The 15,166-nt window shown below is 54.3% G+C and overlaps 2 protein-coding genes across 3 annotated transcripts in view; one reads left to right on the top strand and one right to left on the bottom strand.

Annotated features, from left to right (window-relative positions):
* The window catches only part of PYCR3 (pyrroline-5-carboxylate reductase 3), a 29,675-nt gene extending 27,193 nt beyond the window's left edge, over window positions 1-2,482 (top strand). For both annotated transcript variants that reach the window (XM_069854791.1, XM_069854790.1), the window contains 3 exons: window positions 349-561; window positions 697-789; window positions 2,082-2,482. In XM_069854791.1, coding sequence (XP_069710892.1) covers window positions 349-561; window positions 697-789; window positions 2,082-2,264 — 489 coding nt within the window. In that variant the 3' untranslated portion in view covers window positions 2,265-2,482. The remainder of the gene's footprint in view (window positions 1-348; window positions 562-696; window positions 790-2,081) is intronic.
* Window positions 2,483-4,432: 1,950 nt separating this feature from the next.
* On the bottom strand, window positions 4,433-7,371 carry TIGD5 (tigger transposable element derived 5). The gene has a single exon (XM_069854784.1). It carries the CDS (start codon window positions 7,222-7,224, stop codon window positions 5,470-5,472), a length of 1,755 nt encoding a protein of 584 aa, XP_069710885.1. The 5' UTR covers window positions 7,225-7,371; the 3' UTR covers window positions 4,433-5,469.
* Window positions 7,372-15,166: the final 7,795 nt, after the last annotated feature.

The following is a 15,166-nucleotide window of genomic DNA, read 5'->3' as shown; positions in this document are numbered from 1 at the left end:
CCATCTCCTCCTCCTTCTTCCATCTCCTCCTTCTTCTTTTCATCCTTCCTCCTTCTCCTCTTGCTCCATCTTCTCCTTCTTCCTCCTCCATCATCTCCTCCTTCTTTTCATCCTTCCTTCTCCTTCTCCATCTCCTCCTTCTCCTCTTTGTTCTTCCTCCTTCTTCTCTTCCTTCTCATCCCATTTGCACCTGGGCCCATGGAGAAGCCCACGTCACTGTGGTGCTTTCCCAACCCAGGTTGCATCCTGAGGTCCTTCCCCATGAACCACACTTCTCTGCTGATCTCAGGACACCCTTGGGTGCTTCCCAGAGCTGGTAACCCCTCTTCCATTCCTGTTTCTCCCCAGCTTCTCCCTGCTGGGACCAAAGTGCTGCGGCTGATGCCCAACCTTCCATGTGTGGTGCAAGCAGGGGCAATGGTCTTCGCCCGGGGCAGCGGTGCTGGTGATGGAGAAGCCGCTCTGCTGAAGAGCTTGCTGTCCTCCTGCGGGCTCTGCGAGGAGGTCCCCGAATCCTACATCAACATCCACACTGGCCTTAGCGGCAGCGGGGTAGCCTATGTAAGAACCTGCGCTTGGTGGGATCCGGCTCACCAGCAGGACACAGGACACGAGCAGAAATCCCACCCATGTGGGGTTGGGATTTGGGGTCCTTCTCCTTTGTTCACATTCAGCCCTGACACTCTTCTCCTCCAGGTCTACCTGTTTGCCGAAGCCTTGGCTGAAGGAGCGGTGAAGATGGGCATGCCAGGTGGCTTGGCCAGCAGAATCGCGGCTCAGACGCTGCTGGTGAGTCAGTGCCGTTGCCTGGGGACACCTGACATCTCCGTAGCTTCCACCAGCTTGGGCACCATGGGCTCTGTGGTACCTGATGTGATGGCAAAGTGAAGGAGGAGGTGCTGGATCTCAGTTTCCCCTCTTGAAACCCAAGATGAGGTCACCAGTAGACGGTGAAGGCCATGGTGGTGGGAGAGATGCTTTGGCACCTTGGACCCCACCGCAGGGCTGTGGGTCTTTATCCATGATCTAGATGAGGGGATTGACTCTCAGTCTGCAGATGGCAAATTGGGCAGGCGTCTTGATCTGCTGGAGAGCAGGAAGGGTCTACAGAGGGATCTGGACATACTGGATCCATGGGCTGGAGGACAGGAAGGCTCTGCAGAGAGATCTGGCCAGGCTGGATCCATGGGCTGTGACCAGCGGGGTGAGGTTCAACAAAGCCACGCGTTGAGTCCTGCACTTGAGACACAACAACCCCATGCAGCTCCACACTTCCACACTTCGAGAAGAGTGGCTGGAAAGCTGCCTGGAGAAGGACCTGGGGGTGCTGGTCAACAGCAGCTGAGAATGAGCCAGCAGTGGCCCAGGTGGCCAAGAAGGCCAACAGCATCCTGGCTTGGATCAGCCATAGCGTGGCTAGCAGGACCAAGGAAGGGATTGTTCCCCTGGACTTCACGCTGGTGAGGACACACCTTGAATCCTGGGTTGAGTTTTGAGCCCCTCACTCCAAGAAGGACATTGAGGGGCTGGAGCACATCCAGAGGAGGGAGTGGAGCTGGTGAAGGATCTGGAGCCCAGGGGTTCTGGGAGCGGTTGAGGGACCTGGGGTTGTTTAGCCTGGAGAAAAGGAGGCTGAGGGGAGACCTCATCACTGTCTACAACTGCCTGAAAGGAGGTTGTACTGAGGTGGGTGTTGGTCTCTTCTCCCAAGGAGCAAGTGATAGAACCAGAAGAAATGGCCTCAGGTTGCACCAGGGCAGGAGGTTTAGGTTGGACATTAGGACAAATTTCTTTACTGACAGAGTAGTGAAGCATTGGGAGAGGCTCCCCAGGGCAGGTGGTGGAGTCACCATCCCTGTGGAGGGCTTCAAAAAATGTGTAGATGTGGCACTTTGGGACATGGTTTAGTGGGCACAGTGGTGTTGGGCTGAAGGTTGGACTGGATGAGCTCAGAGGTCTTTTCCAACCTCAATGATTCCATGATTCTGTGGTGATGGGAGGACGCTGCCATCCAATCCCCGGGCAAGGAGAAGCAGTTTGGGGAGGTTGCCTTCTCTCTGACCTGCCCTGGTCTTCCATAGGGTGCAGCGAAGATGATGCTGGAGACAGGTGAGCACCCAGCAAAGCTGCGAGGAGATGTCTGCACTCCTGGAGGCACCACCATCCACGGACTGTACCAGCTGGAGAAGGGCGCGCTGAGGGCCACCGTCATGAATGCTGTGGAGATGGCCACCAACCGAGCACGTGACATGGCCAAGGACTAGCAGTTTGGTTGCGGATGAGCTCCTCCATCCTGTCCCTCATAAGGCAGGAGAGGCAATGGGGACCAGACTGAACTCCTTCAGGGAGCAGGGGGATCCTGAGAGCCCCAGGAGACCCTGGCTAGGGGTGGGAGGTGGTGGAGTCCACACCCATGGTGGAATCCACATCCATGCCATATGCTACCTCTGCAGGGCTGGAACCAAATAAACATAGGCAGAACCATGGCAACCCTGAGTCTTCTGTCAACCTTTTGTCTTCATGGCAGCCTTCACTTCTGTCCTGAGGGGCTACTACACCTGGCACGGGGCCACCTCCATAGGAAGGTGACAGCCATGGGCCCCTGGGCTTACCAGGGATTGGCGATGATGCCACCCTGGCTCTGTTCTCACCAAGGATGGAGGTGATGCCAGCATGTTTCTGTGCTCACCGGGGATGGAGCTGATGCCACCAGGGATGGAGCTGGTGCCAGGGATGGAGCTGGTGCCACACTGGCCCCGTGCTCACCAGCACTGTGTTGGGATGGCACTGAGGACAGGGATGGGGATGGGGTTTGGTGCTTGGGTTGATCCCAAGTCAAGCCTTCTGGGGCTTTGCAGAGCAGCCGCATCCCTGTGGCAGGAGGCCAGGACCATCACAGGTGCCATCAGGATGTCAGGGGGCCTCCAGAAGTGGGGAGCTGGCAGGACGATGGTCGTGCCAAGCCATGACTACCCTGCGCATCTTCTCAAGGCATCTAATTACCATTGATTACCAGAGGTGCACGAAAGCTGGAGATGGAACTCAAGCCTGTCTGTCACTCTTGTCCATCTCCATGCTTTGACATGAATCCAGGGAAGGGGCTCATGGCACCGACGTGATTCTATGATTCTATGACTTGAGGTTCTTCAGCCTGGAGATGAGAAGGCTCTTTGGAGATTAAGATGGAACAACAATTTTAAGCTTAAAGAGGGATAGATTTAGACTGGACATAAGAACAGGCTGGATGGAGCCTCGAGCCACATGATCCAGTGGGAGGTGTCCCTCCCCATGGCAGAAGAGGTTGGAACCGGACGAGCTTTAAGGTCCCTTCCAAACCAAACTATTCCATGATTCTGTAAGGAAGGAATTCTTCACGCTAGGGTGGGGAAGCCCTGGCACAGGTTGCCCAGAGAAGTTGTGGCTGCCCATTCCCTGGAGGTGTTCAAGGCCAGGTTGGATGGGGACTTGAGCAACCTGATCCAGTGGAGTTGTCCCTGCCCATGGCAGGAGGCTTGGAATGGGTAATCTTTGAACGTCACGACTCTCAGTGTGAAAAGTTTCTTCCTAATGTCTAATCTAAATCTTCCCCCTTCCAATTTAAAGCCAGTCCCCCTTGTCCCATCACTCCAGGCCCTTGGAAAAAGTCCCTCCCCAGCTTTCCTGGAGCCCCTTCAGGGACTGGAAGGTTGCTACAAGGTCTCCACGGAGCCTTCTCTTCTCCAGGCTGAACAACCCCGAACTCTCTCAGCCTGTCCTCAGAGCAGAGGGGCTCCAGCCCTCACATCATCATCATGGCCTCCTCTGGACCCATTCCAACAGTTCCATGTCCTTCTTCTTCAGAACTGGACACAGGACTCCAGGTGGGGTCTCACCAGAGTGGAGTAGAAGGGCAGAATCCCCTCCCTCAAGCTGCTGGCCACACTGCTTTGAATGCAGCCCAGGGCACAGTTGGCCTTCTGGGCTGTGAGCACACACTGCCAGCTCATGTTGAGCTTCTCCTCAGCCAGCACTCCAAGTCCTTTTCAGGGCTGCCCTCAATCGTGTTGAAGCTTTTCCTGACATTGGTTCTGCAGGGGAGTTACATGAAAGGACAAACCTCAGGTCCATATTTGACATTTCGTGTGGTCGTTTATCCTTGCTGCTCCTTAAATTCCCTGTCAGCCTCGTTTATCAGGAAATTAACTCCACAAAGTCAACTTGAGGAGCAGCCGCAGCAGCTTGGGCACCTGCCTGGCCCGGCCACATTAAATGGGCTATGAAGACATAGAGAAGATGATGTTGAAGACCACACCAAGAGGACTCAATGGCATGGAGGTCCCCTTTGTGCCACACTGGAATGTCTCCATGTGACCGTTTACACACAACAACCTCAAAGCGGGAATAAAAAGCCATTTAATTTCCATCAGCTCTCAAGTCATGAGACAAAGACCCAATGAGAAGAACCACCCACCCTACCTGCTGACACGGGGCCCAGATGTGTTGGGTTTTTTTCTTTCTTTCAAGAATTTTGGCTAAATAGGCTAAAATGACACCAAAAATCAGGTGAAGAGCTGCTAAATCTGATGTCTCCAGTATTTGAAGGTAGCAGCAGGAGCTTGCCCAGCTCCCATCTCAACTCACAACACACATCACCCACCTCCCCTGCAAGAGACCCATCCTCCAGCTCAACCACCCCACAGATCCCATGGTGGGCATCTCAACCCCCATTCCTGGAGCCTTTGGCTTTATGAGGATGCTTGGATGATGGTACCTGATTCAGCAGGTCTCCGTGGTCCAGGTATTCCCTGGCGTGGGGCTGTCATGTGAATGATGGAGGTAACCTTCTCCAGCTTCTTAGATGCCACCCAAGTGTCCCAATCCAATGCACAAAGAAAGTTGTCTTAAACCAGCCCCAAATCTCCCCATTTTAACAGAACTCCATTCCAGCAGCGGGAAGGACATCACCAGCCCCTTCCAATTGAGAACATTTGCCTGATAGCACCTCAAGAGTGGTCCCCATCCAGGTGGCTATTACCACTTCAACCCCGTTCCAAGATGTGGGAGATTACTTTGTGCAACCTCCCATCATCCCAGCTCCTCATGGTGATGCCCTCCCTCACCCACTCTCCCCATGGAGTTGGGGGGACCAGGCAGTGTGGAGGGCATCCACCCACCCCCTTCTTGGGATGCCAGTGACCAGTCCTATGGGATTTAGAAAATAGCACCTCCAAAATATCCTTAGGATGAAGAACAACCCTCGGATACATAATGTACGGAGAAGTTGTTGCACCAAAATCCCCCGTTAGCCCTAAATTGCAACCCCCTCCCTCTTAGCCATGGTAATCCAGGGGGGGTTGGGCCCTGATGGAGGGATGAGTGGAGCTGGCACCTCCACCACCAGCCCCTTGGGACATTCAGGGTGTCCCCAGCCCCATGCCCTCCACCCCAAGTGGGGTGGTTGGTAGCCGAGAGGTCATGGAGAGCCTCGTCCTAGGAATGGAGGCTGGCACCGCGGTGCAGCCGCTGGGCCATGCTGATGAGGGAACGGAGCTGCACCAGCTTCAGCGGCCCCACCTGCCCGGGGTCTTGACCCTCCAGCCAGCGCAACGCCGTCTCCAGACCTTTGATGGCTTCCCGAGCTGTAGGCAGCAAGGAATCCCCTCCTTCCCCACCCTTTTTTCCATCCCCATCTCCAGCAGCTGCCTCCTCCTCCACTGCCTCCTCTGCCCCACAGCCCTCAGAGCCTTCCTCCTCAGCGTCCTCCCCATCGTCCTCTGTACCCAGAGCTGCATCATCCAAGTGCAACCAGTTGGCCACCTCCTCAGGAGCCAAGCGTTTGTAGGCCAATGCAGCAAGGTGGGTCAAGTCACTAAGGACTTTGCTGTCCCCACCACATTCGTCCCCACCACATTCCTCCCCACGTGGCGCATCTCCATGCTCTTCGCTCCCAAGATGAGGCTCAAAGGCAGCACGAAGCCCCAGCAGCCAGCACTTCTCGATGGAGCCAGCAGGGATGAGGTCCCAGGAAAGGCCAGCCAGGTACAACATGTCCTTGAGAAGAAAGGATTGCACAAAGTCCATGGGGCCACCAGAGCTGCCACCACCACCAGCCACACAAGAGACAGCCAGGCGCAGTAATTCCCGTTTGTAGAGCTGCTTGAAGGTGGACACCACCCCTTGCTCCAGCGGGGCTGGGATTCGGCCACCTCCACCAGCCGAGCTGCTCCCAGAAGGACCCTTGGAGAGGAAGAGGGCGCGGATGGAGCCGTCGGGTGTCTGGAGCAACGGAGATTCCTCAGAGCCCATCCTGGAGTGGGATGGTGGGGAGCTGAGCAGCAACACAGCCCTCTGCTGCAGGCAGCTCCGGCGCAGATAGCGTTTGACGCTCGGCACAAAGTCCTCAAAGAACCAAGCCCGGAGAAGAGCCGGCCCCAACCTGGCTTCGGGGCTGTAGCGATAGGAAGCAGGGAATTTGTCCTGGTTGTGATGACGGAGACTGGGGGGATCCCGAAGACCTCCAACCACCAACGGCTTGAGCTTGTGGGAGCCGGTCAAGTTGGCAGCCAGCAGCACAGTGACCCGCTCGCGAGGAGATGGACGCCGCCGTGGTGTTGCTGTCATCCCACCGCTCTGTCCTGGCAGTAGCTTCCAGTAGAGCCCGGTGACGTTGGCGTTGTAGATCTGCTCGTCCCCATAGCCACCGGCATCAGTAGCCGGCATCGGCAAAGTCTCCGGGCAAGTGGTAGGAGCTCGCTCCGGCTCGGCAGGGAGGCCACCCTCGCCGTAGATACGTTGGCTGGAGATGCCATGACGCTTCTGCCAACGCCAGAACCAACCGTGGCTCGCCTTGAAGGTACACTCGGGGCCGTAGATCTGCCGGGCGAAGGCTTCGGCTTGAGCTTGGATGAGCGGCCCGGAGAGCGGAACTCCGTGCTGTCGGAGGGCAAGGAACCAAGCGTAGACGGCGCGGTCTATCTCCTCCTCGTTGGCCAAGCGCATCTTCTTGCGTTGGGTGCCCACCTCACCCCCCAGCTGCTCCAGGAACCACCGTAGCTTGGCTTCATCCTTCAACCAACCCCTCAAGGTACCACCAGGTACCCCGAACGCCCGGCACACAGACGCTTGCCGCTCTCCTTTCTTCACCCTCTCGATGGCTTGCAGCTTGTCCTTGATGGAATAAGCCCTTCTCAACGCCATCTTCACCGAAACCCCTTTGCTGCTGCCTCCCCGCCTCCCTCCTGCCATCCCACCCGACTTCCCACCCAATTCCAGCTCCCACAGCCATGAACCAGCGTGCTACTGGGAGGGGAGGTGGGCGCGTTATAACCGGGGATGGGGATGGGGATGGAGGGGGGGGGGCAGCAGCGCCTTTGTCTCCGAGCTTGCAGGGAGAGGCGGGGCCGCCTGCACTGCGCATGCGCAGCCCTCCCCTCCATAAGCCTTCGTTTGCTCCGAACCCCCCCTTTTTTTTCCTCACTTGGACTCTTCCCCACAGCGCCGGCAACGCGTTTGGGTTGTACCACGCTGCCGCAAAGGGGGGGAAGGAGCCTCCTTGGTTCCCCCCCCTCCCTAGCCTGTTCCACTGTGAGGGGGGGGGGACAAGGTGGCGCTGAGAGTGATGGAATGGGTTGGGTTGGAGGGACCTTAAAGTTCATCCAGTTCCAACCTCCTGCCATGGGCAGGGACACCTCCTCCCACTGCATCAGGTTGCTCAAAGCCCCCATCCAACCAGGTCTTGACGGCCTCCAGGGATGGAGCATACACAGCTCCAAGAAAGGATTCAAGAGCTGATGTTCAGGGGCTTGAAGAATCAGAGAACGGTTTGGGTTGGAAGGGAACCTAAAGATCATCCCGTTCCACCTCCCTGCCATGGGTAGAGACCTTTCCCACAGAATCACTAGGTTGGAAAAGACCCACTGGATCATCGAGTCCAACCATTCCTATCAACCACTAAACCATGTCCTTCAGCACCTCATCCAGCTTTAAACACCTCCAGGGAAGGTGACTCAACTACCTTCCTGGGCCGCCTCCACAGATGCCTCCTAGGAGCACACACAGCTCCAAGAAAGGATTTAGGAGCTGATCTTCAGGGATTCATAGAAACAGAGAATGGTTTTGGTTAGAAGGGAACCTAAAGATCGTCCAGTTCCACCTCCCTGCCATGGGTAGAGAGCCCTCCCACAGGATCAGGTTGCACAAGATGCCATCCAACCTGGCCTTGAACATCTCCAGGAACAGAGCAACCACAACTTCTCTGGGCACCCCGGGCCAGTGCCTCCTCACTCTTCAGTGTAGAATCATAGAATCACTCAGCTGGAGAAGACCGTGTAGATCGAGTCTAACCATACCTGTCCACTACTAAACCGTAGCCCTAAGCACCTCGTCGACCCATCTTTTAAATACCTCCAGGGATGGCAACTCAACAAACTCCCTGTACAGCCTCTTCATAGAATCATAAAACACTTTGTGCTGGAAGGGACCTTAAAGCCCACCCAGTTCCATCCCCTCTGCCATGGGCAGGGACAACTCCCATGGGATCAGGTTGCTCAAAGCCCCATTCAACCTAGCCTTGAACATTCCAGGGTGTTGGGCAACCTGGGCCAGTGTGTCACCAGCCTCATGATGAAGAATTTCTTTGTAATGTCCCATGTAAATCTTCCCCTTTCCAATTTAAAGCCATTCCTCCTCATCCCAGCACTACAGGCCCTTGGAAAAAGTCCCTCCCCAGCTCTCCTGAAGCCCCTTTAGGTACTAGAAGGTCGCTCTAAGGTCTTCCAGAAGCCTTGTCTTCTCCAGGCTGAACAACCCCAACTCTCTCAACCTGTCCTCAGAGCAGAGGGTGTCCATCATCTTATTGGCCTTGTCTGGACCCATTCCAACTAATCCATCTCCTTCTTCTGTTGGGGATTCCAGAACTGGACACAGGACTCTTGGTGGAGTTTAAAGAGAGTGGAGAAGAGGGGCAGAATCCCCTTCCTTGCCCTGCTGGTCCCACTACTTTGGATGCAACCCAGGACAGGGTTGGCCTTCTAGTCTGCAAGTGCACATTGCCGGCTCACGTTGAGCTTCTCATCCCCCAACATCCCGAGTTCTTCTCCTCAGGGCTGCTCTCAATCACGTCCCCAAAACGCAAGAGAAGAGGCCAAAGTAAAATAAAGACCTGAAAAGAGGTTTCAACATAGATGCTTTTAGATGGTTTTAGGTGAGTCGCAGCGTTTTCAGGTGGAGGAGCAGTTCCACCACTCCAATTGGTTTCACCCGATCCCACTAATTCCTCATCTACTGAGCAGCCCACCCTTATCCACTGAGAAGTCCATTCATTCATTCATTGGACAGGTGGCCCTGCTGTTGTCTCCCCCCACCAGGGCTGCACATGGTACGCCCCACCCCCCTTCGCTTCACATGGTACGCGCCGCTCCCTTAACCTTAAGAAAGAACAGAAGAACAGCGGGGCTCTATCCACTCCCACAATCCCCCGCGCGCCGCTCTTCGCTCTCCCGCCCCGCCCCGCCCTGCCGGATTGTTCCATTATGACGAAGTGTTAGAGGGGGGAGCCGGGCTCGCGCTGCCGTCGCGTTGCGTTGGGAGCGCGCGCCCCGTCGTCCCTCTCGCCCCCCGCCTTCCTCGCGCGTTGGTGCGAGCCGCTCCCACAACCCCCCGCGCACCGCCCCTCACCTCCTTTTTCGCCTCGCGGGGGCCGAGGCGAACGGAGCGGAGCGGCTCGGAGCTTGCGCGGGGCTCAGCGCTGCCGGTGAGCGCTTCAACCGCTGCTTCCCTGGGTTCCGTCGGTCCCCCCGGACCTCATCGCTCCCCTTCCCCTATCCCCGAGCCCCATCACCCGCCCTGCGCCTTGGTAACCGGCCTCTCACAGTCTTGGGAGGGGAGTGAGGCCCTGGAGATGAGGGGCCTTGAGGAGGGGTTGGGGGGCGGGCTCATCCCGATCGCTGCGGGGCCTTTTCTTGCCTCACAGCCTCCAGGAAGGGGATTAGGAGGACCTCGTTGTGGTCTGCGGGGTTCTTCCCCTCTCATAGTGGAGGAGGAGGGAGTTTTGCCCGTATCAGAAATGGCGTGACCGGCGGGTCCAGGGAGGTTTTTCTCCCTCTGTACTCGGCACTGGTGTGACCGCACCTCGAATCCTGGATTCAGTTCTGGGCCCCTCACCACAAGAAGGATGTTGAGGCTCTGGAGCGAGTCCAGAGAAGAGCAACAAAGCTGGTGATGGGGGCTGGAGAACAGGCCTGATGAAGAACGGCTGAGAGAGCTGGGGTTGTTTAGCCTGGAGAAGAGGAGGCTGAGGGGAGACCTCATTGCTCTCTACAACTACCTGAAAGGAGGTTGTAGAGAGGAGGGAGCTGGCTGCTTCTTCTAAGTGACAGGTTATAGGACAAGAGGGAATGGCCTCAAGCTCCGCCAGGGGAGGTTCAGGCTGGATATCTGGAAAAAAAATTTCATGGAAAGGCTCATTGGGCACTGGAACAGACTGCCAAGAGAGGTGGTTGACTTTAAATACCTAGAGGTATTTAAAGGACTTTGATGAATTGCTCAGGGACATGGTTTAGTGGTAGATAGGAATGGTTGGACTCGATCCTGTGCATCTTTTCCCACCTGGTGATTCTATGACTTGGGGATCCCTTGTTGTACATGGAGTCCCTTCCCTTACAAAGGGGGATGTGGGGACTCTTCACAGTGGTTGTGGGACCCTTTCTCCTCTCACAGACTGCAGAAAGGGGATTATCATCACCCCACAAGGTCCCTTCCCTCTTATAGAGCAGGTGAAGGGGCTTTTAGGGGTCCCCTGTTATAAACAGGGCTCATTTCCTTACAGAGGAAGTTGTTGGAGTCTCCTCACAATCGCTGCAGGGCCTTTTCTCCTCTCAGAGCCCCCAGGAAGGGGGTTATGAACACTTTGGTATGGTCTGAGGGGTCTCTTTCTGCCTATAGTGGAGGGGAAGGGGGTTTGGGGGGCCCTTTGTTGTTTGCGGGCGTCTTTTCCTCTGTTATAGGCTCAGATTGGAGCATTTCACCACTGTCTGGGTGATCCCTTCATCCTCATGGCCTCTGGAATGGGGATTGTTCCCTCCTCCCTGTTACCTGTGGCCTTCCTTGTTCTTGTGGAGTCCAGAGAGAGAGGGCTTAGGATTCCCTTTTTCCTTGGAATTAACTTTCACCGTGTCTCAGTGTTAGGAAATATCGGGGTGATGCACCCCATGCTCCTCATGATCTCTAAGGCTCTAATAGATCTGGGAAGGGGATTGTGGGAGCCCTCCTATTCCCTGTGGATTCTCTGCCCCACCCCTCACACACCAAGAAATGAAGTTGGAGGGAACATTCATTGTCTGTGAGGTCCCTTTTCCCCTCTAAGGCCTAGGGAACTGGGTTGTTAGATTCTCACCTTCTCAGGTTGCAGGTAGGTGGTTGCAAGAGCTACTTTTTTACTGGTACAAGGGCTTGGGATCCCCGTAAACCTGTCGAGCTTTTGGGATCGGGGACAGATTCTCTTTCCTTTGAGATGTTGGTTGCTGGGATGTCCCTGCCACATGAAGTTTCATCCCTTCAAGTCAGGGAGATCTGCTGTGGCAGGGAGGGAAATTCAAGGGACCCTCGTGTACCCAGCAGCTCCAGGTATCTTGTGGATCTGCTCTTTTCCCTATCCCTCATCCAGACACCCTCAGTTTGGAGCCAGGAGATCCACGAAATCATGTTTTTCCCTGTTCTTGTCATCCCCCTTGCTTTTCCCATCATGTTCTGCTCTTCCTAATTGCTGCAACCTTGCTGGTGCCTCCAGCCGCCTGTCCTGCTCTCTCCTTGTTTTTCCAACAGCTTGTTTGGGAAGTATCCATTCCGAAACTATATTTGGGAATGGGCAGAGCCTGGAAGGAGGAGGGGGTTACGCAGAGGCTGTTTTGCTCTCTGTGGGGTTGTGAAGAATTGCAGCAGTTGCTGAGGCTGCTTCAGGCCATCATTCCTCCCCTCTGGTGTTCAAGGAAATCAGTATGGATTTGTTCTTTCACCTCTAGATGTTTGGTGGCTTGGAATTCATTGTAATCTAAGGTGGACAACCCTGTCATACTCGTTGTGGTGGAGAAAATAACTTTGCTTGGCTGTACGGCTGTAATTCTTTCCTCTCCTTTTCCAGGTGTGCCCTCTTTCTCCCTGACCTTGCAGGTATGCCTCTTCTCTCTTCACTTAAGCTTCTTGCTTTCTACTGCTTTGCCTTTCTCTCATGAAGGTGACTTCTTTTCCTGTCTTTCCCCACTCCTAATTAATCTCTTCATTAGCATCAACAAAGAGGTGCGGTTTTAGGTGATTGAGGCTGGGAATCAATGTTGTTTCCCTGGCTGAAGGTTAAGCATGGAAGTGAGGAAGGTGATTGCTCTCCTGCTGCTTTAAGCCACCGGCTCTGCTGCTTGGAGTGGAGTGAGAGCCAATTTAGGGACCTGAACCAGCAGAAAAGCAACTCTACACAAGCGTTGGCGTTTTCTTTTGCTTTTGCAGCCTGCATGAACACTGCGCCGGTGTTGAGGAGGGATTGTATTTGCTCCCTGCAGCTGCAAGAGGCCTTCGGACCTTTGGGTGTGAAACCAGTCTCGCATCTTTTCACTTTGGATCATCACAAGAGCAGGAAGCGGGGTGGGGTTGATACCTTTTCCTGTGCTGTAGAGCAGGTAGGAATGAGACAACTGTTTGGTGCCCAGAGGCTTGGCTGGAGTGGCCTTTGCTTTTGTGTGAGTTAGAATTTTGGGAAGAGATGAAACATTTCCCTAGGAAGGCATGGACAGTGGAGATGTTTTGACAGGTGCTGGTATGAGGCTGAGGAAGGAACAGGCTGTTGCCTGTGGATCTTCTTGTTCCTCTGCTCTGTTTCTTGACATCAAGTGGGCCCTCTGTGGGTTTACTGGCATTTATTTTTCTCACCGCTTCTGGGATTGAGCGATACGAAGCTTGTGGTGGGACATTCGGTAGGACAGGGGCACTAAAAATACAACCGTGTTGGCCTGGTGCAGATGAGCTGTGCCAAGGCATGTGAGCGACTACGCAGATGGAGGATTGGGATGGAATCTCCTGCAGTGGGAACCTGGCTGCGGGAAGAGCAGCCGGTGTCAGCTCAATTGCTGCTGGGACATGCAGAAATCGGGGCTTTCCTGCCTCAGCCACTGGGGCTGAGCCCCTGGGTGTTTTGGGGTCAAACCACAGCCCTGTGTCTCTGTCAAGCTTTGACTCTGGTGCCACCTGAAGCCTAGTTTTCATGCCTTTCCTGAAGAAAGGAGTTAAAACTTGACTGATCATTTTGGCTTCCAGAAAGTGACTTCCATGTCATGGGATTGTAGAATGCTTTGGGTTGGAAGGGACCTTGATGTCCCTCAGGACAGCTGTGATGGATGAGATTTGCTGCTCTTGTCATTTAGAATTCGTCATATTTAGATCATTTTTCAGCGCTATTGGAAATATTTTAAGCCGCATCAAGCTGTTAAATGATTTCTGGGCAAGCTGTTTCCAGATTGTGGTGCTGCATGATGCGCTGTGCCTTGTTGGGAGCTGACGGATCAACCTGGGCCACAGCTGGAATGAAAATCACAGTTCAGTTCCAGCACAGGGAATTACGAGGGGCCTGATGTAATTGAGGTCTCTGAGTGGCTGGGACAAATGGATTTATAGAATCATATAACAGTTTGGGTTGGAAGAGACCTTAAAGCCCATCCAGTTCCAACCACCTTGCATGGGCACAGACACCTCCCACTGGATCAGGTTGCTCAAAGCCCCATCCAGCCTGGCCTTGAACACCTCAGGGGACAAGGCCACCACAGCTTCCCTGGGCAGCCTGGGCCAGGGCCTCGCCACCCTCATCATGAAGAATATCTTCTTCATGTCTCACCTAAATCCTTCCCCCTTCCAATTTAAAGCCATTCTCCACATGTCCTATCACTCCATGTCCTTAGAAAAAGTCCCTCCTGAGCTTTCTTGTAGCCCTTTCAGGTATGGGAAGGCCACTCTAAGTTCTCCGCAGAGCCTTCTCTTCTTCAGGCTGGACAACCCCAGCTCTTAGCCCTCTCTTAGCCTGTCCTTGTACGGGCAGTGCTCCAGCCCTTGGATCATCTTTGTAGCCTCCTCTGGACCCATTCCAACAGTTCCATCTTGTGTTGGTGATTCCAGAACTGGACACAGGACTGCAGGTGGGGCTCTCAGGATAGTGAAGTAGAAGGGCAGAGTTCTGCTGTGCCTTTCCTGGCCTTTCTGGCCATGCTTTTTCTGATGCAGCCTGGGATGCGGTTGGTCTGGGCTGCGTGCGCATGTTGCTGGCTAATGTCGAGCTTCTCATCAGTCCTTCTCCTCAGGGCTTCTCTCAATTGCATCGTCCCCCATCCTGTATTGAAACCATGGGATTGCCCTGACCAAGGTGTAAGACTGTGCATTTGGCCTTGTTGAAGCTCTTGAGGTTCACACAGGCCCACTTCTACATCTTGCCCAGGTCCCTCTGTAATGTGACCTGGACAGAGAGGATGAGTTGAAAGAGTTGATTTCACTTTCTTTTTATGGCTACAGTTTCTGTTTTACTGACTTTTTGAAAGCAGGGAAATTTACAGGGAATAATGCAGCCACACAGCTGAACTCCAAAGCTTATTTTGGATTTACGCAACAACAGAGACCTTTCACTGCCTATTTTTAACTCTACGCCTCTCTGCAGCGGTGGAAGCCCCAGCACAGATTTATTGTGGCTTGAAATACGTAGGACGTGGCAATAACAGCACCAAGTCCAAAGCTCTGAAGCAGAAGCTGTGATTAAAAGTTCTTCTGTTAGGTTTTAACCTGTGATTTTTGGTTTTTTGTTACTTGGGAGTATTTAATTATTTGGTATTGATAAACATTTACAATTATGTTTCCTAGTGGCCAGGTCCTACACTTGGGACACAGCTCCATGCAGTGCTCCAGGTTTGCTGAAGAGTGGCTGGAAAGCCACCTGGTGGAAAAGGACCTGTGGTTGTTGGTTGGCAGCAGCTGAATGTGAGCCACTGGTGGCCCTGGTGGCCAAGAAGGCCAGCAGCATCCTGACTTGTATCAGGAACAGTATGGCCAGCAGGACCAGGGAAGTGGCTGTGCCACCAAACTGTGCACTGGTGAGGCTACATCTTGAATCCTGAGTTCAGTTTTGCACCCCTCACTCCAAGAAGGAACTCAAGAGCATGTTCAG

This window comes from Phaenicophaeus curvirostris, chromosome 3, assembly GCF_032191515.1.
Source record: "Phaenicophaeus curvirostris isolate KB17595 chromosome 3, BPBGC_Pcur_1.0, whole genome shotgun sequence".
Lineage (NCBI taxonomy): Eukaryota > Metazoa > Chordata > Aves > Cuculiformes > Cuculidae > Phaenicophaeus > Phaenicophaeus curvirostris.
This window is presented reverse-complemented; position numbering and strand designations above follow the sequence as displayed.